General features: G+C 35.9%; 1 protein-coding gene across 5 annotated transcripts in view; it reads left to right on the top strand.

The window, feature by feature from the left end:
- Positions 1-24,286, top strand: part of HYCC1 (hyccin PI4KA lipid kinase complex subunit 1) — a 92,576-nt gene that overhangs the window by 36,541 nt on the left and 31,749 nt on the right. For 2 of the 5 annotated variants that reach the window (XM_082398437.1, XM_082398433.1), the window contains exons 2-7: positions 9,295-9,373; positions 14,884-14,985; positions 20,522-20,701; positions 21,549-21,629; positions 22,448-22,563; positions 22,937-23,032. In XM_082398437.1, coding sequence (XP_082254563.1) covers positions 9,323-9,373; positions 14,884-14,985; positions 20,522-20,701; positions 21,549-21,629; positions 22,448-22,563; positions 22,937-23,032 — 626 coding nt within the window. In that variant the 5' untranslated portion in view covers positions 9,295-9,322. Of the gene's footprint in view, positions 1-2,852; positions 2,913-9,294; positions 9,374-14,883; positions 14,986-20,521; positions 20,702-21,548; positions 21,630-22,447; positions 22,564-22,936; positions 23,033-24,286 lie in introns of all 5 variants that reach the window. The other 3 variants (XM_082398434.1, XM_082398435.1, XM_082398436.1) reach the window with 3 other exon arrangements.

The raw sequence follows: 24,286 nt of genomic DNA on the forward strand, positions 1-24,286 counted from the left end.
AGAATGGCTAAAATTTTAATTAATTAATTAATATATTTTTTGGCTGCGCTGGGTCCTCATTGCTGCACGTGGGCTTTCTCTAGTTGCGGTGAACGGGGGCTACTCTTCGTTGTGGTGCGCGGGCTTCTCATTGCGGTGGCTTCTCTTGTTGCGGAGCTCGTGCTCTCGTGTGCAGGCTTCAGTAGTTGTGGCTCGCGGGCTCTAGAGCACAGGCTCAGTAGCTGTGGCGCACGGGCTTAGTTGCTCCACAGCATGTGGGATCTTCCCGGACCAGGGCTCACACCTATGTCCCCTTCATTGGCAGGTGGATTCTTAACCACTGCGCCACCAGAGAAGTCCCTAGAATGACTAAAAGTTTTAAAGGTGTTAATATCAAACAGATGTTGATGAGGGTTAGAGGAACTGAAAATCTTATAAATTGTTGCTGGAAATGTAAAATAGTGTAGCCATTTTGGAAACAGTTTGGCTGCTGTTGTTGTGTGTGTGCATGTGTGTGTGTGTATAAAGTTAAAATATGTAGTTATTATATGACTTAGTAACTCTACTCCTAGGTGTTTTACCAAGGTAAATAAAAAGGTTTGTATACAAATCGTTCCAGTTACTGTTGCTGCATAACCATCCCAAATTTAATAGTGTAAATTAAAGTCATTTTATTATGCTCTTGGATTCTGTAGGTCAGGATTTCAGAAAAGGCACATGAAGATGACTTTTCTCTCTTTCACAATGTCTGTGGCCTCAGCTGAGAAGGTTCAAAGGCTAGGGGTAATCTGACAGCTGGGGGCTAGAATTATCTGAAGACTCCCTCACTCCCAAGTCTGATGGTTGATACTGACTGTTAACTGGGACTCAGTAGGATTGTCACTGGAGAACACCTACATGTGGTCTTCCCATATTACTCTTTGGGCATTTTCGTAATACAGTGGATAGGTTCCAAGAATGATGGTCCCACAGAAAATCAGGTAGAAGCTATATCACCTTATATGATCTAGCCATAGTAACAAGCTTGCCTAGATTCAGGGAGAGGTTACATTGATTCTACTTCTTGAAGAAAGGTGTGTCCAAGTCATCTTGTAAGAAGACTATGTTGTGGTCATCCTCAGACAATATAGTCTGCCACATGAATATTTATAGCAGCTTGGTTCATGATAGCTCCAAACTGGAAGTAATCCATGTGCCCATCAACAGGTGAATAGGTAAACATATTGTGGTATATTCATACAATAAAAAAAGAATAAACTATTGCTATACTCAACAGCATGAATAAATCTCAAAAACATTATGCTGAGAAAATGAAGCCAGACGCAAGTATACATAATGTATGATTCCATTTATATGAAGTTCTTGAACAGACTGAAGTAATCTATAGTGGTAGAAATCAAATCAGTAGTTGGCTGGGATAGGGGGTTGAAGGATTGACAGGAAAGGATGTATGCATAGAACTGTACACTTAAAATGTGTACATTTTATTGTGTATAAATTATACCTCAAAGTTGATTTCTAAAAACTAAAAAAAAAATGTTGTGAGGGGAGGTAGGAATTAAAAACAAGCATACAACTCTTTTGAGAAGTTTGAGTATAAAACAGAAGCAGAGAAATGTGAAAATAGCTGAAGAGGAAATAAGGTTGAGAGTTTTTTAGGGGGAGTGAGCTAGTAGAGAGGGAGAAATTTAATTAGGGAGAGAAGGAGACTCATTGGAGCAATTTCTTTAGGTAGACAAGAAAGGATGGTTGTGGTGTGTAATTCAAAGGATTGGCCGCAGATAGGATCATGGACAGTTCATTTATAGTTAACAGAAGGGGAGATGGAGTATAAAGATACAGATGCTTTAAGATTGGTAGGCATTTGGAGGTTTGTGGAAGTTCTCTTCTGATTGGTCAGTGAAGTAGGAATTAAAATCATCAGCTGAGAGTAGGAATGGGGAGATGGTTTTGGGGTTTTGAGGATCAGGTAGAATGCACGAAACAATTAAATGGGACAGTAGCAAAGTGAATGGGCTGTGGGGAGGAGGACACTGCATGATTGCCAGGCAGCAGTAAGAGCTCGAGTCAGGTTCTTGGTCATAAGCTTCAGGTGTTGTTTTAGTTGTTTTCTCCACCTTGTTCAGCTGCATGGGTGCTCACATGGACTAGGTGGAGAGTTGGATTTTACCAAAATTATATTTTTGCTAAAGGAGTAAAACTAGTAAGAGCAAAGGAGTTGAGGGAGCATATTCAAAATGGTGATTATAATTGACTAAAGAATTTGTAATGGGTAAGGAGAGAAAGGAGAAGGTTGGAAGGTGACATTAGATTCAGGTATGGTCAAAACGTTTTGGGGTCTGAGTACATAAAAGTGTGTGCCGAAAAGATAAGAGGAGCGATCAGAGTGGGTAATGACAAGGACTAGGGTAATGGTTCTCCAAGTATCATCTTGAGACCTCTCGGGGTCCTGAAGACCCTTTCATGGTGTCTGCAAGCTCAAAACTATTTTCATAATAATACTTGGACTTTTGTCTTTTTCACTCCCATTTATGAGTAGACAGTGGCTACATGATAAGTGATGACTAATGAAATATGTGCTCATGTGTTCTTGTGCTTTTAAATTTTGTTTTGTTTTTGAATACAGTAAATGTCAATTGGATTGGATCCTAGAACAGAAATACATCAGAGCCTCAATAATGTTTTAAACAATTTTAGATTTATAGAAAAGTTTCAAAGATAGTACAGAGAATTCCTGTATACCCCAAACCCAGTTTCAGTTTCTCCTAATGTCATCTTATATTGCCATTGTACATTTGTCATTACTATTACTTTGCTATTAACTAAATTTCAGACTTTTTTTTTTTTTTATTACTCTCTCTTTTCTTTTCTAGGATCCAATCCAGGAGACCATATTGCATGTAGTTGTTATGTCACCTTAGTCTCTCTGGTCTGTGAGTCTCAGCATTTTTTATTTTTCATGACTTTTTAGTTTTGAGGAATATAGGTCAGATATTTTGTAAAACATCCCTCAAATTGAGTTTCTTCTAATGTTTGTATCATGATTATACTGGGTTTATGGCTTTTTAGAGGTAAGGTGCCCTTCTCATCATATCAAGGGTACATGATATTCACATGACATCATGGGTGATGTTAACCTTGATCAAGGCAGTTTTTATCAGATTTCTCCACTATAAAGTTACTGTTTTCCTCTTTCCATACTCTCTTCTTTGGAAGGAAATCACTATGTCCAGCCCATTCTCACTGGGGAGGCAGAGACTAAACTCCTCCTAGAGGGGGAAATACCTATATATATTATTTGGAATTCTTCTGAAAAAAAGATTTGTCTCTTATTCTCTAATATTTATTTATTTATTTAGTCATTTATTTATATCAATATGGACTCATGTATATTTATTTTATACGTTGGGTAATAATTCACTACTACGTTATTTGTTCTGTTGCTCAAATTGTTCCAACTTTGACCACTGGGTGTTCTTTCAGGTTGGCTCAATATTTAAAAGTATAAATGTTTGGTCTAGTTTATGATCATAGGATTGAGTTCCTGAGGCAGGGAAGAAGACAGTATTGTTGTAGGAGATTTTTAGGAATTAAGAGTTCAGGGAGTGAGAAGGCAGAGTAGTTTCAAAGCATGACAGTGAGCCAGAGCTAAAATCATCTAGAAACGAAAGGGAGGGATTGAATGATAGATGACAGCTTTGAGTTTCGGAACAGCGTTGGGTGGATGGTTCGAGGGGAGAGAGGGAGAATGATCTGAAATGGTAATATTACCTCTAGGGCCAGTGGTTTCTTCCAGGGCTATGAGAGGAAAAGCAGTCCTCTTTGAGAAGATTGCAGGGAAAGCAGTGTCTTCAGAGGAGAGCCAGGCTTCTTGTTAGAACAAGAAGAAAGTGACAGTGAGAGAACTGGTGAAGATATAGAGGATTTTGCTGGTAACAGATTGTCAATTCCGGAAGGCACAGTGAAAGAGAACCTCCTTCCAGAATTAGGGTGGAATAGGAGATGAAGGTAAAATAGAGGGCCCACAAAGAGTTACGAAGATCAGTGTGCAAGGGCTGAGTGTAACCTGGGAGCTGTAGTTTCTTGTGGTTCCTGACATCAACAGGGGGGAAGGGAAAATGACTTTAGTCCTGGTGGAGGCAGGTAGTGGTGGCGAGGCTGTGAAAGTTTCTGGGGGGAGCTGTTTTGAGGTCTCCCTTTTGAGCTCTGCAGAGGAAGGCAAAGAAGTATGGAGAGGGACAATTTTACTGAGTATTCATGTGAACTCAGTTATGCAATTGAGGGCTCCCATTTGATCTCTATCAAGTGAACGATAAGAGGCCTGGAGCTGTCTGGTGTTACTAATGTATAATATATATACAGAAAACTGCACAAAACATAAGTGTTCAGCTTGATGAATTTTCACTAAATGAACACACCTGTGTAACCAGCACTTAGATCAAGAAACAGAATATTACCAGAACCCAAGAATTAACTGCCTCAAGAGCAACCACTCTTCTGATTTTTAACAAAATTGATTAATTTTGCCTGTTCTGGAAGTTTATATAAATGCAATTGCATAGCAGTGCTCTTGTTTGCCTTCCTTTTCCCAATATTGTGACATTGATGTAGTTATAGTTTGCTTATTGTCGTCGTGTAGAACTCCATGTATGATATACTATAATTTATCCATCCTACTCTTGATGGACACTTGGTCTCTTTCTAGTTTTTGACTGTTTACAAAAACTGCTGCTGTGAATGTTCCTGAACATATCTTTCAGAGACATATATTTACATTTCTGTAAGATATATATATATATATATATATATATATATTTAAAATGAATTAATTTATTTTCTGCTGTGTTGGGTCTTCGTTGCTGTGCGTGGGTTTTCTCTAGTTGCAGCAAGTCGGGGCTACTTTTCGTTGCAGTGGCTTCTCTTTGTTGCGGAGCACGGGCTCTAGGCTCACGGGCTTCAGTAGTTGTAGCACGTGGGCTCTGTAGTTGTGGCACACGGGCTTATTGCTCCTTGGCATGTGGGATCTTCCTGGACCAGGGCTCGAACCTGTGTCCCCTACATTGGCAGACGGGTTCTTAACCACCGGGCCACCAGGGAAGTCCTTGTAAGGTATATTTTTATGTGTGGAGTTGTTATAGAGTATGCGTGCGTTCAACTAGAGGATATTGCCAAAGTGTTTTCCGAGATACTGTACTAATTTACATCCATGCTAGCTGTGTATAAATATTCTGGTTGCTTCATATCTTTTTCAGCACTTGGTACTATCTCTTTCATTCTATCCATACTTGTAAGTGCGTGTGTGTGTGTGTGTGTGTGTGTGTGTGTGTGTGTGTGTGTGTTTGTGTGTGATATTTCCCTGATGACTAACAAATTTAAGCACCTTTTATATTAAGTTTCCATTTGGATAAGTGACATGCTTGCTTTTCCTATTGAATTTTCTGCCTTTTTCGTAATAATTTATGAGTTCTTTATATGTTCTGGATATGGGACTTTAGTCAGGTATGTCAATTGTAAGTATCTTCTCCCAATCTCTGGTTTTGCCTTTTCATTCTCACAGTAGTATCTTTTGATGAATAGAAGTTCTTCTCTTCCCCCCCACCCCCAGCTTTATTGAGGTATCATTGGCAAATAAAAATTATATACATTTAAGGTGTACGTGGTGTTTTGATATACGGCAATCAAGCTAATTAACAAGTCTATCACCTCACATAGTTACCATTTTTTTGTGTGTGCGTGTGGTGAGAACACTTAAGATCTGCTCTGTTAGCAAATTTCAAGGATACATTATTACTAACTATGGTTACCATGCTGCACATTAGGTTACCAGAACTTATTCATCTTATAACTGAAAGTTTGTACCCTTTGGCCAACATCTCCCCATTTCCACCACCCCCCTGGAAACCACCATTTTACTCTCTGTTACCACGAGTTTGACTTTTTTAGATTCCACGTACAAGTGAGATCTTGCAGTGTTTGTGTTTTTTGTCTGGCTTATTTAACTGAGCGTAAGGTCCCCCAGGTTCATCTATCTTGTTGCAAATGGCAGGATTTTCTTCTTTTTAAGGCTGAATAATATTCCATTGTGTCTGTGTTTGTGTGTATGTGTATCACATTTTCTTATCCATTCATTTGTTGGCAGACAGAAGTTCTTACTTTTAATGAATCCAATTTATAAAAACCCCTTTATGATTAGTGCTTTTGTGCCTCTTATTTAAAAATTGTTTGCCTACCTCAAGGTTATGAAAGTATTCTCTTATGTTTTCTCCTAAAATTTTTGTTTTACTTTTTAAAATTAGATCTGTGATCCAGCTGCAACTGACTTTTCCATATGGCATGAGCTATAGGTTATGGTTCTCTCCCCACCCCGTACCCCATGTAGCTGTCCAGTTGACCTAGTTCCATTTTTTTATAAAGACTACCCTTTCCCTACTGAATTACAGTGTCACTTCGGTAATAAATCAGGTGATCATGTATGTGTAGGTCTGTTTCTGGTCACTCTAAACTGTTCCATTTTCTTTTTTGGTAATAATATGATGATAATATGATAATACTTTATAGTAATACCACACTGGCTTAATTACTATGGTTTTGGTAAGTTTTATAGTAAGCCTTGATATTTAGAAATCCAAGTCCTCCAACTCTGTTGTTCTTCAAGATTGCTTTGACTATTCTTGATCCATTTGCATATGCCTCTTGATTCCTTTTAACCTTTTAAAAATTAATTTTAACTAGAGAATTATTTTGAATTTTTGTAAAAATTTTACCTCCCCAATTCTGTGTAACTTGATGTAGTGTCGTTCTATTTGTGATTGCTTTCTGTCCTAATTTACTAGATAAACAGTGGATAAATACAAAAGAAAACTCATGTGCATTTATATTTACCTTGCTTCATTTTGCTTCAAACAAACAAACATGTATAACAGGATAAAAATAGGTAGAAAGAAAATAAAGGTAAGTGTATAATATAAAATGATAAATAAAATTAATCTTGGCCTGCTTACAGAGTTAGGGCAGAAACTTTGACTCCCATTTTATTAAAATCAAAGCAAAGAGAATCTGTAATGAGATTCACAGTATCCATAATATAAAAGCAAATCAGGACTTCCCTGGTGGCACAGTGGTTAAGAATCCACCTGCCAATGCAGGGGACACGGGTTTGAGCCCTGGTCCAGGAAGATCCCACATGCCGCGGAGCAACTGAGCCCGTGCGCCACAGCTACTGAGCCTGTGCTCTAGAGCCCGCGAGCCACAACTACAGAGCCCACGTGCCACAACTACTGAAACCTGTGCGCCTAGAGACCGTGCTCCGCAACAAGAGAAGCCACCGCCATGACAAGCCCGCACACTGCAACGAGAGCAGCCCCTGCTCACCGCAACTAGAGAAAGCCCGTGCACAGCAACGAAGACCCAACGCAGCCAAAAATAAAAATAAAAATAAATAAATTAACAAAAATCAGCTACTACAATTTAAAAAAAAAAAAGAAAAAGTAAACCACTTACTCTAAAGGAGAGTTTTTCCTGGTATTGAAAAATGAAGATGTGATTTTTCTCCTTTGGATTTTAAAGGGAAGAACGTGATCTAACAGGGTTTTCAGTAACATTTTGGGCATAATTCCAAAGCCCAGTTTATTTGAATGGACAGTTCTATAAAATCAATAATATGGTACAAATATGTGGTTTTCTAATTGTCTGGCTTGATCCAAGGATAAAATTTAGAATAAAAAAGGGCTATTTTTTATCCTGAAAAAATAAAATGCATATCTCTCAAGTAATTCTTCATGTATGAATAAATGAACTAATGAATATATATATTTTTCTTAACCATTTTTTTAATGGAAATTAGACAACAGAAACATTAGAATGTATTCTTTGTAAGAACCTGTGTTGTTCATTAAGAAGTATCTGTATACTTGGATAGACAGCCGAGCAGAGGCTATACAAGTTGATATTCTTCGATAATAATATTGCACAGTAATAACACTTTTATTGCAAGGTACTGTAATAAGTGATTTTATTTACATTTTTCCATTTAATCCTCACAATAATCCATTGAAAGTAGGTACTGTGGTTATCCCTATTTCGTGAATGAAAAAAGTAAGGCAAATAACCTGCCCAAGGTTATACTATAAATAAGAATAGAATCAGGATTCAGTTTCTGTCAATTCTGTCCTGGTTTCTACTACATGATAATGCTGATTAAAATTAAGAAGGATAATGCAGGGTTTGTGCCTGACTTAGGAGGTTAGGAAATTCAGCTAGAGCTAATAAAGTTTCCCCTCAAGAAACAGTTTTTAAGTTCATTCTCCTATAGGTGGATGGGTGAAGAAAACTACATTGTACTTTGACAAAAGTTTTGCTTGAGATAAATTTGTTTTGCATTTCCTTTAGCTTCCTTTTTTCTTATTTATACTTAAGTAAATTCCAATCTTATGAATATCTATTGTTAAGACTAAGGTCATTATCTTGGATATTACCACTTTTACTTTGTTTTATGAATATTAAGCTTTCAGGGAACCAAGTGGCTTAACCTAGATAGATTGTTACTGTAGTAAAGAACTGAAATATAAACAAATTAAATTAATGCTTTCTATAAAGTTAGTTTTGGATGCATGTCTTTTTATATTTTCACAGTTTTAAAATGTTTTCTGCAGTTTTTTTTTTTTTTAATTTATGTATTAATTTATTTATTTTTGGCTGTGTTGGGTCTTCGCTGCTGTGTGCAGGCTTTCTCTGGTTGCGGCGAGTGGGGGCTACTCTTCATTGCGGTGTGCAGGCTTCTCATTGCGGTGGCTTCTCTCATTGCGGAGCAGGAGCTCTAGCCGTGGGGGCTTCAGTAGTTGGAGCACGCGGTAGTTGTGGCACACGGGCTTAGTCGCTCCGCGGCATGTGGGATCTTCCTGGACCAGGGATGGAACCCGTGTCCCCTGCATTGGCAAGCAGATTCTTAACCACTGCGCCACGAGGGAAGTCCCTCTGCAGTTTTCTTAAGATGCATTATCTATTTGGAATTATTTAATTGAAACTAGGGAAAAAAGTCCAGTATGTTTTGCAGCTGGTATTACTAAAAGCTAAATGAAAAATTGCAGAGCCAATTTCATCATGTTATGATATTTATACTTTTGTCAAAATTCTTGCATTTTAATGCTTGTTTGTGCACATTGGTTTTGAAATGAACCCAGTAATTTATGTTTGAAACTGCTTTAGTTTCACAAGTAACAAAGTAGCTAAATTTTATAGGATTACTTCTATTCTTGGTAATCTGACTATAAAGAAAATATATTCAAAATTTTAACATTTTTCTATGTTAATTTTCAGGTTGAAGGTTTAGAACAGATGTGGAAAGATGTTCACTTCAGAGAAAGGGGTTGTGGAGGAATGGTTGTCAGAGTTTAAGGTAATATTTACTGTTTTAATATAATAGTTATATTCCAAAGAAGTTGTGTCTGGGGTTTAAATTCCAGTGACTTTTTTTTTTTTAATGACTAAAAAGCTAAATATCTGTGGAAGCAAAAGAATTTTCCAAAAACTCTTATTAGGGAATTATTTACACATAGTAATCTTTCCTAGGAAATTGACTCCTGTTTTCAACAAGTAGTTTAGTTTGTTTTCTCCCTTTTATGGCAGCACCACAAAGAATAGTTAAAGTCTCAAAGTTGATGTCACTCTCTCCAACCACCATGAAAGATTCACTGTTGAAATGTTTCTCCCAATTTGGGGGGCACTGGGAGTGGGCAGATAAACGATAAGGAGAAGATGGGAAGATATTTGCCCAACTTTCTATCAGTACATCTTTCTCTGGTTGGCTAACCCAGTGCCTGTATAAGTGGTTTATAAATTTTGGTTAGTTGATGAAGAAAAATGTAACTCTGTTTTCTTGTCTCATGAACTCTTCTTTATGATAGTTAAAATAGTGTTCCTTTAACCAGTTAACTAACTTCTTTTTGTCCTCTGGGTCTTGCTGTTACACATAATTATGTGAGCTTCCTGATCATGAACCACAGGAAGGAAGGGTTTGGGCTGAAATTGTCATTTTTTGTCCAGCCAAGTTAGCCCAAGGCCTCGGACAGAAGTCAGACTTATTGGCTTGTTTCAGTGAGGGACACTATACAATAGGTACCCTGTAGGCATCTCACCAAACAAAGGAAAAAATAAAATTGTTACAGGATTTTCAGGAAAGGTGGAGTTGAGGTGAAATTTAAATTAAACAGTATTTTGATAGACTCAAAACAAAGCAGAGCTATGTGTAATGGGGTTAATATCTGGCCTGGACTGTGAAGTGGACCCAGGGTCACGTTGTCTTGGGAACTACAAAGTTAACATCTTTGTGGAATGTTGGGTTCAGAAACCCCTTATCTGAAGCCTGCTTCTCTGTGTCTAGGTGACTTAGATCCTCCCGCCAAGAGTGGGATGTTTCATTCTTACCTATATATGTTTAAATGACAAAGTTCTTGATATCTGTGATTTTAGATTACAAGGCTTCTCACTGAGTAAGAATACAGTAGTCATTCAAAAATGGAGGTTGTTATGACACTTTTTAGCTGCAGTATGTCCTTGAGAGAAGCAATGTTTCCTGTTAATTTTGTAGCTGGCCTTACCCGTCATTATCTCATCCTGATGAATGACAAAGGTTTTCATTTTCTCAGCTTTTATAGTCATGAATTGAATATCTTTCTGTGGATCCCCTAACTCATCATAAAGTGATGTAGTTATACATGCACTTATAAAAGGGCACTGTATATAGCATACATATTTTAATAGTTTGATTAAATCTGGTGTGTGCCTTTTTTTCCTACATATGTTGTCTTTGTGTTTTTAAGCTTTTTTCCTGCTTCAAGAGTGCTTAATATGGTTCATTACCATGATTTTTTTTTTTTTTTTGGCAAGTTGATTAAAATTGTCAAGTTTAACAGTTGAATACCACTTCTAGGGCATTCTTATATTAATGATGAAGTAAAATTTGCAAAAGCAAATAGAGCCAGTTAGCCATTCTTTACTATGGGAGTTGTGTCAAGAGGGCTCGATAAAGGATGTGGGGCTTAGGGGAGGATCAACTATTAAGGCAAATAACTGAAAATCATGACTAATTCTCTTCCCTTCCCATCTTTTTGTTTATTTCCTTCCCTTCCTGGGAAGGAAACTTTTCCTTGAGAGGAGGGGAGTAAAATCCTGGGCCCCATGAAATAAAAAGTTATTTAACTTTACCCTAACCCACCAAAATTAAATTTACCCAATTTTCAATCAATTTGACATAACAAATGATTTAAATTATTGTCAAGTATAAGGGAAGATATTTCCTATTCCTTGGTTAATTTGGTAGGCATTTCTAAAAACTATTTTGAATTGTGTTAATGTGTGTTGAATTCAGCTCTGTTTTATGTTTGATGAAGAGATTAAGGTTACCAGACAAAATCAGCAGCATAGTAAAAGTGACAGAAGATAGGAAAGTGCATGAGAACAAATCTCCCAAATATACTTTTAAAATTGAATATCTTGTTTTTTGAAATGATTTGTGATGTTAATTGTATATTTTGGTGAAAATATTTAAGAAATAAAGTTTAGGGATCATCTCTCTATCTATCTATCTATCTATCTATCTATCTATCTATCTATCTATCTATCTATGCCTCTGCTTGGTTGTTTAATCTAATAACTGTGGTGCTAATAAGGCCAAGGTCATCATGATTAATAAAGTAAGTGGTACAGAGTACATGGGGCTGAGAAGTCAGACACCCTTTGGTCTAATCATAATTGTTCCTCTAGGTGGTTTTATGATGTTGGACAAATCACATAACTTCTTTGGGTCTCAGTATCCTCACCAGAAAAACTGAAATAGGTGGTCTGTGAAGATGTTTTTAGCTCTGCACTGTTCCATGGGTACAGTCTGAACTCCCAACCTCATAACCTCACTCTACATTCTCTCAAATGCACAAAGACAATGCAGTTTGCTTTGTGCAATTTTTTTTTCTTTTTTCTTTTTTGCCTTTTGAAAAACTAGTATTTACTCTAGCTATGGGCCCTCATTAATATTCTCTTAGTATACCAACAAAGAGAATTAGACTCAGACTTCATTATTTTAAGGTTTCATGAATAGTTAGTTCAATCTCTGTCTTTTCAAATATTTATTTGTAAAATATTATCTTTCAGATTGTATTGTGTTTTTCTTAATGTTATACGTAGATTTATCTGCCAGATTTTTGATTTTCTGGTAGTCACTGAATCACAATATGTGACTCAAAATCTAGTCTTATGTGTAATGTTGTTGGTCTGAGTTGTTTTATTTATTGGTTCTCCACCCATCTGTCCATCTTCATTAATTCTCTTCCACCCAACCCATATCACTTCCTTACATTTTATAAAAGCCATCTGCCAAATGATACTTTAGTATGAAGCATCTGTCTTCTTCAAATTTTGCCAAGACTAACTTCCTACCATAATTTCCCATTATAACTTCTTTTGTCTCCAGTTCTGCCTTCTGAAAAGTGAGAAAGCTTAGCTGGTATTTAAGAAGGCCAGTACCTTTGAACTAGTACAGTGTAAGAAAATTTAAAGGTTTGCTGTCATGGTATTTAAATCCATAGGCTCTTTTAGATCTTAAGGTTTTCAAAGCACTGTTCATAAACACAGCAATTGTATTTTCTCTCCTTCTATAGGCAAAAGTAACTTTTCCCACATTCACAAAATGAAATAATGACAGAATTGTGATAAAATACAATAGTCCACTACACTAATTTTTAGGAGATCCTTCCTCTCATTTAGCAGTAGTAGCCTAGGCCCAGGATATTTTCTAGAACTTGTCTTTTCAGAAAAGAGCTGTCCTTTTGCTTTTGGCGGTTTCACAAAAAATATTTTACCTCATGAGGGTTAATTGATACATAAACTGAAAATTGTAGTTCACATTTTTTTTGTTTTTAATTTTTTAATTTTTTATTTTTTGGGCACATGACGCAGCATGTGGGATCCTAGGTCCCTGACCAGGGATCGAACCCAGGCCTCCTGCATTGGAAGCGTGGAGTCTTAGCCACTGGACCACCAGGGAAGTCCCAGTAGTTCACATTTTTAATGACTCTTCCAGTTTTAGCCTAGATAGTGTATGTAATAATCTTTCTATTCACTAATCATTTTTTGAGATTTATTTTTCAATTCAGTTGGTTTAAAATTTTATGTTTAGACACGCATGTGCACGTGTGCACATACACACACATATATTAATGTGTTTTACATGTATACTTAGGTTCGTTATCATTCAGGTGATTGGAAATCTGTTGTTTATTTGACTATTATTCCCTTTTATATAAGTTCCACCAATATTAGGTTACTCTTGATCAAATAACGGAAATGGAATGTTGCCTGGAAATTTTTTGCTACATGCTTTTGAAATACTGAAGAAAGCCCTAATCTCCTCTTTGTGTAAGCAGCTGCAGTGAAACTCCCCGCTTCCCCCACCCCCCGCCCCGCCCTGGAAGAATTGTGGAAGGTTCCCAGATAGTTCACATTTACTTACCATTCTGGTAAACAAAACTATCTTAATAAATTAAAAAAAGAAGCTATTCACTTATATATCCTAAGGTGAAATGTGACCTATTTTTAAAGAATCTACTGAAGAGTAAACAGTGACAGTATTTATTTCTTATTTTGTTCATCTATATAAATGTCTTCAAAGATTTGAGTACGAGGCTTTGTGCTGAATGCTGTGGATGGAAAGATAAGATAATTCTTGCCCTCAAGGAGTTCACAGTAGGGTAAAAATGAACCAAATGTCCTTATTATAAAAATTAATGCTGTTTAATTTTCTATGTCTATTTATGCACACACACACCTATATACACTAACCATAACCCATTTTAAATCACGAAATACTAGGATGTGGGACATGTGAGAAATAGTGTATATCTTGGAATGACTGTTAGCAATATCTTGAGATATTATATCTACTGCAGGATTAACATTGTTGATTAATTGGTTGATTGATAGAAATAGTTTTCATAGGAAAAAATAATGACTTGGGAGACAGAAGTTGTTAAGGAAGGTGTATACTCTAGAAGGATAGGTTTTTATCGTTTGTTATAATGAAGTGGGTTTTTGTTTTTTGTTTTTCTTCAGATTTCCCTACTACTTTTATCCTAAACCGTCTGACTTACTACTGGAGTTTTATCTCTTCCCATTCCTCTCTGGTCATAGTGTCCTTTCTGAAAGGGTGGCTCTGTGATTAGTTGCTGATATTTTAAATGGCATTAAGAACACTAGTTTGTTGGTAGTGTGGCTGTCTTTTTCTCCAGTTCTGAGAGTAAAAAATTTCCCCCCAATTCTGTAAAGTAGAACAGTCTTACTTAACAGTCACAACATGTAACTCAGGAGTTACTTTGATAGATGATCTGTGGCTTTAAGGTTTGAAACATTAGATCCTTATATAACATGTTTATTAAGAAACAGGATAAAATACTGCTAATAAGATTGGTAACCTGTATAATGACACAAAAAAATGTATCTCTGGCTTTACAAATGATTTGTATTCTTATTTCTAACCCCAAACTGTGATCAAAGATGAAGTGTTGATGTTAATTTATGTCCCTGTTGATGTTGAGGTTTAAATATATCTTTTATTTTATTTTTACAATTTTTTTGTTGAGATATAATTCACATAATGAAAAATTCACTATTTTAAGGTGAAAATACAGTGGTTTTTAGTGGTTTCACAATGTTGTGCCACTAACACAAGCATCTAATCCTAGGACATTTCCATCACCTCCAAAAGAGACTCCATACCTCGTTAGTCACTCCCAATTCTTCCTTCTCCCAATTCCCCGTCCCCCAATCTCTGGCAACAACTAATCTGCTTTCTGTATTTGGATTTGTCTATTCTGGACATTTCATAAAAATAAAATGTATTTTTTAAAATTTGTTTAGACACTACCAGAAACATCTTTACCAAATTATGCTACAAATTTGAAAGACAAGAGTTCTTTAGTTTCATCTCTCTATAAAGTTATCCAGGAGCCACAAAGTGAGGTAAGTACTCGAACAGTTTATTGTGCTAGTAGTATTCATTTGATTGATTTTTTAATTTGTTACTGTGAAAAATAACACATATATTAAAAAGGGTAAGAAAAGTATAGTTTAAAGAATTGTAATATATATTCTGGAGTGTTTAGCTGATTACTTTTGAGAAGTGGATAGAGGGATAAGAGGAGAATACTTTATGTGCAGAAAAATGGCAGAATAAAAAAAATTATAATAAAATGAGCTCCAGTGTACCATCACCCAGGCCAAGAAATAGAATTGTTACCATATTCCAAAGCCACCTCTGAACATGTTCCTGCTCATCTACCTATGTATTACGTATGTAGGTATCTGTCTGTCTACCTATCTATATATCTATCTGTCTTGCTGGAGATAGCCTTGGAAAGTCTGGGTCACTGCATTCATTCATTCATTCAGCAAATATTTGTGTGCCCATTATGAGCCAGCTACAGTTCTAGGCAACAGAAAATCAAAGATGAATAATAGCACATGGTCTTTATCCCGTAAGAGGAAAGGGAGGAAATATGTAAATACATGCTTTCAAGGTAATGCCTAACTGAGTCTAGATGGATTTGCACATGTTTTCCAGGTGTGGAAAGTAAAAGGACATTCCAAGCTGTAGGGATAGTATATGGAGGCCTGAGAAAATGTGAGGAATTTGAGGAGTAGCAAGTAGTTTGGTCCTGCTGGTGTTTTTCCCAGTCCTTTCTTCTTTTCTCTGCCCGCCCCTCCACCCCACCCCGCATTTCCTTTTCTTTTTTAGATAGCAAATTTAGTTTGAAGGTGACAAAATGATCTATGCTCCAGATTCTGGTGCTTATAAATCCCACCATTCATAGTAGAAATATAATAGGTAAGGATTGGAAATAGTGAGGAAAATCAAAAGGCATGGCATTCAGATAAAAGCAAATAGGCTAATGCAGTAGTTAACAAGAGATGAAAGACTGTTGGGAACTGAAGCTGGAAAGATAGGTTTAGGTTGTAACCATGGCGGGCCTAGAGTTCCATCATAAGCAGTTTAGACTCCCCCCCCCCCCCCCCCCCCCCGCTGATGACTTGACCAGATTATTGTTTTAGGAAGGTGGCTATGTGGAGGACAGATTGGAGAATGGAAAAAATGAAAGCAAGAAGACTAGGAGGCTATGACAACAGTGTAGGAGGGCTGTTGAGAACCTGAACTAGGGCAGTGTCAGTGGGAATGGAAAGAGGTGGAGTAGAGAGGAGGAGTATGAGGTATACATTCTTTTTATACTTGAGTTTGGTAGGTGAAACAATAGGCTCTAAGACCACTAATCCTATTATCTAGGGGTAAAACAACTTACAGCCTGGCGTCTAGTCCTATGTGGACCTATATGCCTTTGGGATGAAACTATCAAAACTAGAGTCTTTTGTTATTTGAGTAGGTAACCTCTTTTGGAGGGGGTCTAGAATAACCCAGCTTCTACTGATTATTCCATAAAGAAGATTATAAAGATTATGAATTTTAGGTGCTGAAAAAAAGATTAGGGATTATATTGACAAGACAAAAACTTTAACTGGAATAACTAAATAGAACAATCATATTTTGCTTGTCCCTTCCTCCTTCCCAAAGCTTCTTAATTTGTATAGTAGTTTGTTTTCTTGAAGGGTTTTAGTTTTTGAAGTATTTGGGTAGAAGCTGTTTTACAGTTTTCCATGTTTATTTGAGAATTATTTTACCAAATGGAGCAAGTATAGCTGTGTGCTTTAGTATTTTTTTTAAACAAATTAAGTCTTGTTTATCATTTACTGCTCAGTATTTTGAAAGACTTGAAAATTATGTCTCTAATGCAGTGTGTTTTAACCAGGCTGCTTTGGATAGAGGTAAATTTCTGATAGGCTACTTTGGTTCATAGCATTTCTTTCATTCAGATGACAGTGAGCTCTAATGGCTCAGAGCAGTATATCTCAAACTATTTGTGGTGAAGTACCAGTTTAAAATTTTTTTCCAATCTCTCACAGACCAATATGTGTACCTAATGTGCATGACAAGGATGCAACTCACACCACATGCGAGGTACCACATAAATTTGATAACCCCTAACTGATCCATACTCTGTTCAATAAGTCTGCTGATCACCCTCTTGGTTATTGCAGCCATATCAAGTTGCTATAAAAGTTTTAAAATATTTCCTCTCAATTTCTGTATTTATATAGTTGAGGACTGGTAATAGTTTGTAGATGAGATGGTCTTCAGTCCATGGACCACACTTTCAGAAGCACTGGTTTAGGAGGTTTTGCATGTAAGTTTGTTCTATGTTTTTAGCCTGATGAATGTGGTAAAGACAGTGTGTATTCTGTATTCTTGAAAAGACAACTCAGTCTTTAAAAATGTACTTAGAAGTGCTTCTAAAATATAGCAGTGTCTACTTTAACATCATAACCTTCCTTTTGCTCTTTAGAACATTTTGTGTCTTAAAGTGGAGATATTCCCGAAAAGTTGACGTCATTGTCTTTTGGCATTTTTGAAATTTGGAACGTTGATTCTGCTGTTATTTGAAGTCTGGGAAATTTGGTATTCGGATTTTACAAGTAGTACTTTTTCATTGTTTAGTTAAATTCATTTAATAAATATTTATTGAACACATATAGTGTGCCAGAAATCACTTAGAAATGTAGCAGTGAACAAAATAGAACAAATTCTTTATCTTATAGATTAGAACTTGTATTCTGGTAGGTGAAAGAAACATTAAACAAATACCTAAATGTATAATAAAATGTCAGTGATAAAACTGTGACGATAAATAAAGCAGAGTAGGGGAAGTATGTGTTGGGACTGTGGAGGTGATGGTTGAATTAAGGTCTGAATGAATTAGAGGAAGAAAATAAAACTGGGGCAAGAGCTTTCCAGAGAGGGAATAGTAAGTGCAAACGCCCTGAGGCAGGTGTGGTGTGTGTGGCAGGCTCAAGAAACTGTAAAGAGGAAGTTTATGGATACAATGAAATTTCCTTAATCAGTGCTTTTAATTGACTAAGATAGGCATAGGATTAGAGGCTAACAATGCTCAAGTCTGTTATGAAACCAGCTGTTTTTTTTTGAAGAAGCCACATAAAATCTTTTTGGTGTTCTAGGCATAGCAAGCCCAGAGTGAGAGGAGGTCAGTTCATTGGCTACTGGCACCTGAAGAGTAGTGCCCTCCAACTTTTCTGTATCTGTTTCCTACCTGTATTCTCAGTAATTGTTCAATGCAAAAAAGGTTTGGAAGATTCTCTTGTGAATTTACCCAAACTTAGCTCTTTTCCATCTTTTATCCCTGCTTTAGTCATTTAAAGGCATTTTTATGATACATTTTTTACCATTAAAATTCTCTCTTAAGATACAGCTTCTTACTTATGAATAGATTGTTGTAAAAGTTCATTTGTAACTCAGTTGTTTTAGAATTCAGATTGTATTTTAGAATGGAAAGAAGGTACATTATGATTAGACCATAAAAAGGCCATTTAACACATCAAAATGTACTTGAGGTGCAGTTCTCTCTTAATAGTATTATGAAACCTACCCACCAAGTATAACAATGTTTTCATGAGAAAATATTTCAAAAATTCAAGCAAGACACTAGGAATACAGCATGTTCTAATGCTCCATTGCTTGCCTCAAATATATTCAGGTTAGATAAGTCAAACATTGATTGTGTTTCCCACATTGTGTATTGTTTTATTCTTTTCCGACATTTTTCAGGTATGTTTATAAAGGAGTTAGAAAGCCTTGGCTTCAGTCTGACTTTCGTGAGCTGTGTGATTTTTTTGGTTTTAGTTGATAGCTTCTTTGTCTCAATATCCTCGTGTAGAAAGTATACATGAGGGTAATGACATTGTACCATATAATATTGTGGGAATTAAATGGGTTCATATATGTGAACGTACTTTGCAAGCTGTAAAATCCTGCACAGATACTGGTATTTACCTCTAGTGGTTTGATATGCATAATTTCATCTAATCTCATTGCAATATATAACTTCTACATCCCTTTTGAATCTGTCTTCATTTGGTTCTGCTTTCATAAACCAAAACTCCATTTAATTTTAGACTTTAAACCAGTTTAAAAGGCCTTTTGGAGTGTTTTGATTAAAATTGATTATGTGTTCATGCAGCCTATTGAATAAATTTTCAGCATAAAGTTTCACAACTTTGCAAATATTTTTTAGACTATATTAATTGATTTAATCAAAGCTTTCCCTGGTATTTAGAGATGAGCGATATTACACCACAATACAAGATTATCGACCCTGGTCCACAAAGAAATTTTTAAAACTCCACCCTGAAAGCTAAACATTCCCCTACCAGCCTTTCTTCCACCATCCCCCTCTCCATTCTTCCAAATTCCTACCCTAAAAACTTTTCTTGCTATCTGTGAATGGGGTTACTTTGCCTCTGACCCTCCAGTTTCCTGTTGCCTTTGCCATGCCACAGTGGACACCTGTTGCACTCTGATGACCATTCTGAGAGTGGAAAAATGTTCCTTAACTGTCAGAAGATAGTTTTTCAATAGGAAAGACCAGTTTGATTTAGTCAATATTTATTAAAGTATAACTTTTTCTGTAATACTGACTTTAATTATACCCGGTTTGCTTTACATATTGAACTTTTTTGAAATCAAAACATCCACTTTAGTTCCTGTTCATTCCAATTATTGGTAGTAGAAAATCTGTTTCGTAAATTGACGTCAATCTATTGCCTAAGTTAGTGAAGTGAATGAACTCCTGTTCGCTGAAAATATAATAGTAGCCTGCTTGTTTGAAAAGTAGCCCTGACACATTCGTTAATGACTTGTGTGTGATGATTATATATGCTTTAAGATAATACTTACCTATAAGAGTCTCTTATCTTGACTTTCTGATTTTTTAAAAAAAGGTCTGTTATAAAGATACAGTCAGCTCTGTTAACTGGGTAACTGGGGGAGTGTGGTGGGGGGAAAAAAAGGCTATCAGTAAGTCCAAATCACGTTTAAAATAAAATGATAGCAACGTTTAGATCATCCAGGGGCAATTAACCATGGTTACAGTAAGAAACTAGACCTAGGGGCTTTATATTATTCCGCTTCTTCCTCCACATAGTGGTCATTGCTGTCCGATGCTGCCTAGTTATAACTCAGGAAGGCAATGAGACAGTAACTCCCTAGGACTCTCCTTTCAATTTCTCCAACCCTGTAGCCAATCATTTATACTGACATGTTTTATCTGGAAGCAAGGATATTCAGGAAGAAACTTCTCACAACCTATCTATTTTAGGAATTTTAGAAGATATGGTTTTAATAACAGTACTACCTTCGAGCTACAGAATGTTTTAGAGTTTATAAAGTGCTTCCGTATACACTTAGTTTGCAGTTTGGCCTTCCGCTGGAGTTTATTACTAAATAGCTTAGCTGTGAATAGTTTTGTGCTTCCAAAAAATGGAAACATTTGTATATTTCAGTAATTACCGATCAGGGAAAACCTTTTATATTTCATGTATCAGTGTCATTCAAATACAGTCCAGTCCTTGAATGAATATTTTGTCTTTCTTCCAGTTGCTAGAACCTGTCTGTCACCAGCTCTTTGAATTCTATCGTAGCGGAGAGGAACAGTTGCTTCGATTTACACTGCAGTTTCTTCCAGAACTGATTTGGTGCTACCTTGCCGTCTCAGCCAGCAGAAACGTGCATAGCAGTGGATGCATTGAAGCTCTTCTCCTAGGGGTTTACAATTTGGTTTGTATTTAATGTAGTTAACAAAATGTTTTCTGACAAAAGCCAAGCATGTAACCCTTTCAACAAAAATGAATACATAATGGCAACTATTTTTCATTTTAGTAAAGCTAATATTTGTTTTTAATACATCAAATGACTCATAGCTCATTCTCCCAAAAATAACTTTCTGGAGGTTGAAGGCTATATGGGCATACATACAATTATGTAAATATACATTTTTTGATTGGAGACTAAAAATCAGTCCATTTAAATAATTTTATGGAGGTATCTGAAAATATCAGTGTTGAGTTTTAAATTTTTTAAACTTAAAATCCACTGTCTATAAATTGTCTGTTGTGACCTTCACAGAAAGTTTGGGAGAAAAGATCTAGTCTAATATCTACCACTAATAATTCTGTAAAATCTGGACTGTCTCCAGACTTCACACCATTGATTTAAAATATATAGTTTGCATTACTAATAGTGTTTGTATATTAAATAGTACAGTATTCTAGATACATACTTAAGGTTTTTAAAGTGGAAAAAAAAATTAAGGGTCATTTCGTAATGTATTTCATAACTATGTTAATTGATTTAGAAAGTAGAACTTTTTACATGAGAAAAAATCAATGATTATTACCACATTACATCTGTATTTCATCCTTAAAACTGTGTTACTTATATTTTAAGGAGAAGGTTAACTCCTAGTATTTGTGAATAATCGATTATCATAGTTTAAGATTTTAGTTGAATTTAAAATTCCTTTCTTCTCATCTCTTTTTTTTTTTTAGACTAACAGTTTAAATTCAGCTTTTAAATTTATGTGTAAAAAATAAATATTGTAAGATATTTTCTTTCACCTTTGTAGGAAATAGTTGACAAACAGGGACATAGCAAAGTATTGAGTTTTACGATTCCATCTTTATCCAAACCATCTGTATATCATGAGGTAAGTGACATTTTTATCAAAGTAAGTTTACTGGTCCTAAGATTTGAAGTTGCTATAAATTAGGGTCTGGTTATTGAGACAAAAAATTTGATCAGTTTATTAGTGCCTTAAAAAGTATAAAACACCACACAAAGTATTGGCTATTCCCAAAGTAAAAATGGGCAATCAAAATCATAAAACTAAAACCTGACTGTAAAAGATCTATTAAAAGTATTCATTTTGAAATATTCTCCCCTTCTCCTGACAGATAAGATTAGATTTTTTATGTGTGGCAATTATGTTTTTCTGGGGTAGAATTTTTAGAATTAAACTATTTTGTATTTCTATTTGTGGTTTGTTTTTAATTATTATTATTATTATTTTTTTAATTATTTATTTATTTATTTATTTTTGGCTGTGTTGGGTCTTCGTTTCTGTGTGAGGGCTTTCTCTAGTTGCGGCAAGTGGGGGCCACTCTTCATCGCCGTGCGTGGGCCTCTCACTATCGCGGCCTCTCTTGTTGCAGAGCATGGGCTCCAGACACGCAGGCTCAGTAGTTGTGGCTCACGGGCCTAGTTGCTCTGCGGCATGTGGGATCTTCCCAGACCAGGGCTCGAACCCGTGTCCCCTGCATTGGCAGGCAGATTCTCAACCACTGCGCCACCAGGGAAGCCCTGTTTTTAATTATTTGTTAATCTTTGAGCAGAATACTTAGTAGGCAATCTGAATATTTCTAAGATGTATGATGTTCATGGCAGTCATTCTTACTGGTGTATATATTCTAAATACCACATCTTCAACAGAACAGTTTTTTCTTTATTCACATGTCTTTTCTTTAGCCTTCCAGCATTGGGTCCATGGCTCTGACCGAGAGCGCCCTGTCCCAGCACGGCTTGTCAAAAGTTGTGTACAGCGGACCTCACCCCCAAAGGGAGATGCTGACAGCACAGAATAGGTATACTGTGGAGACATAACCTGCTATTGTACCATGCTGATTTTTAAAGAAATTATTTCAGTAGATTTATAAATAATGTTTAATGAGTTGTATGTAACAATTTTTAAAATGTTGAGTCATTTTATACAAGAGAAAAACACATCTTCCCGATTTGTCACTTACACTTTGCTTCAGATGTCATCTGGAACATTGAATTTTTAAGATAATTTTCATATGACTGTTACTTTTTCCTTTCAGTTTTGTATTCTTATTGGTGTGATTATATTGTACAGGTCTGTTCTGTAACATAATATCCCTCCCCAATGCTTGCTTAATTACAGTTGACTTCTTAGAATTCTCAAGATTTGTAAATACTCTTTTGGTTTATCTTTAGGTTTGAAGTGTTGACATTCCTTTTGTTGTGTTACAATGCTGCCCTAACTTATATGCCCAGTGTTTCTCTTCAATCACTGTGTCAAATTTGTTCAAGGTAAATTAAAATTCAAATGTTTTTAGTATTGAAATATATGAATCTAGGATTGCTAGTTTGTTACATATCTAAGTTATTTTTGTTTTGTTTAATCATTTGCTTGAGACACTAAATAGGTTAATATAAAGCTCCACCTAGTCGACATACAGAAAGCTCCCTAAAAACACAATGAAGTCACAAAAAACACAGTGAAGCGGGTAAAGCTGAATAACATTTCAATAGAATACTTAATTAGAAAAGGATCATACTATATAGTTAAAAGAATGGAACTATTATGACCTTTCAGTTTTTGGCATGTGGTTGGTTTCTGTTTTGTTTGCTTTTTTATCTGTCTATCTATCTATCTATCTAGGTAGTTATTTTTATTGTGCTCTAATTTGGTACCAAGAAGTAAGTAAGAGATACTGGTTTTTAAGCGTTTCGTGTTAAAAAAAATTTAGCCAAGAGCTTGGTTAAGTAAATTATGGTAATCCTTGGGTATACTATGCAAATATTTAAGAATTCTGATTTAAAAGAGTACTTAATGATATAGTATATATGGTGTGATTCCAGCGTTGACTGAATATGACCAGAATATTAACAATAGTTATGTCTACTTGGTGGAATTATAGTTTATTTTAATTTTTTTCCTGTGTGATTTTCTGTCATTCTCTACATTTTCTATGTTGAAGATGTTACCTTTTTTTTTTTTTTCTGGCCACACTGCATGGCTTGCAGGATCTTAGTTCCCCAACCAGGGACTGAACCCGCACCCTCAGCAGTGAAAGCGAGGAGTCCTAACCACTGCACCACCAGGGAAGTCCCTGTTACCTTTTTTTAAAAAAACAAAAACAAAAAAAAACAAGGCAGAGAAAATGCCTTTGGTAATTCAAGTAAATAAGGGAAAATATAGAACTAAGGAACTTATAAAATAATTTAGATTTGGGAAACTTATTTAGAAAATGTAGCTTTGGAAAGTTAGTAAGAGGGAGGGTGCATAGAGCAATACTTAGAAATCAAGTCAAAACAAAACAAACAAAAAACCTAAATTGATTCTATTGAATAAGATAGAAAACCACGCAGGACCAGAGGGAGAGGGAGGTAACAAGGCAAGGGGCTTATTCGAGAAGATAGAGAAGTGGAGAGTCATTCAGATATTTCCTGAATTGGAGCGTAAGTACATTTGCTGCACCTTAGAAGATGGTACCAGTGTGCCATCTCTCTCACTTACTCTTTCTAATATGTTTCTTGTTTTAAATATTTTAAAGGCAGAGG

This window comes from Balaenoptera borealis, assembly GCF_965194805.1.
Source record: "Balaenoptera borealis genome assembly, chromosome: 7".
Lineage (NCBI taxonomy): Eukaryota > Metazoa > Chordata > Mammalia > Artiodactyla > Balaenopteridae > Balaenoptera > Balaenoptera borealis.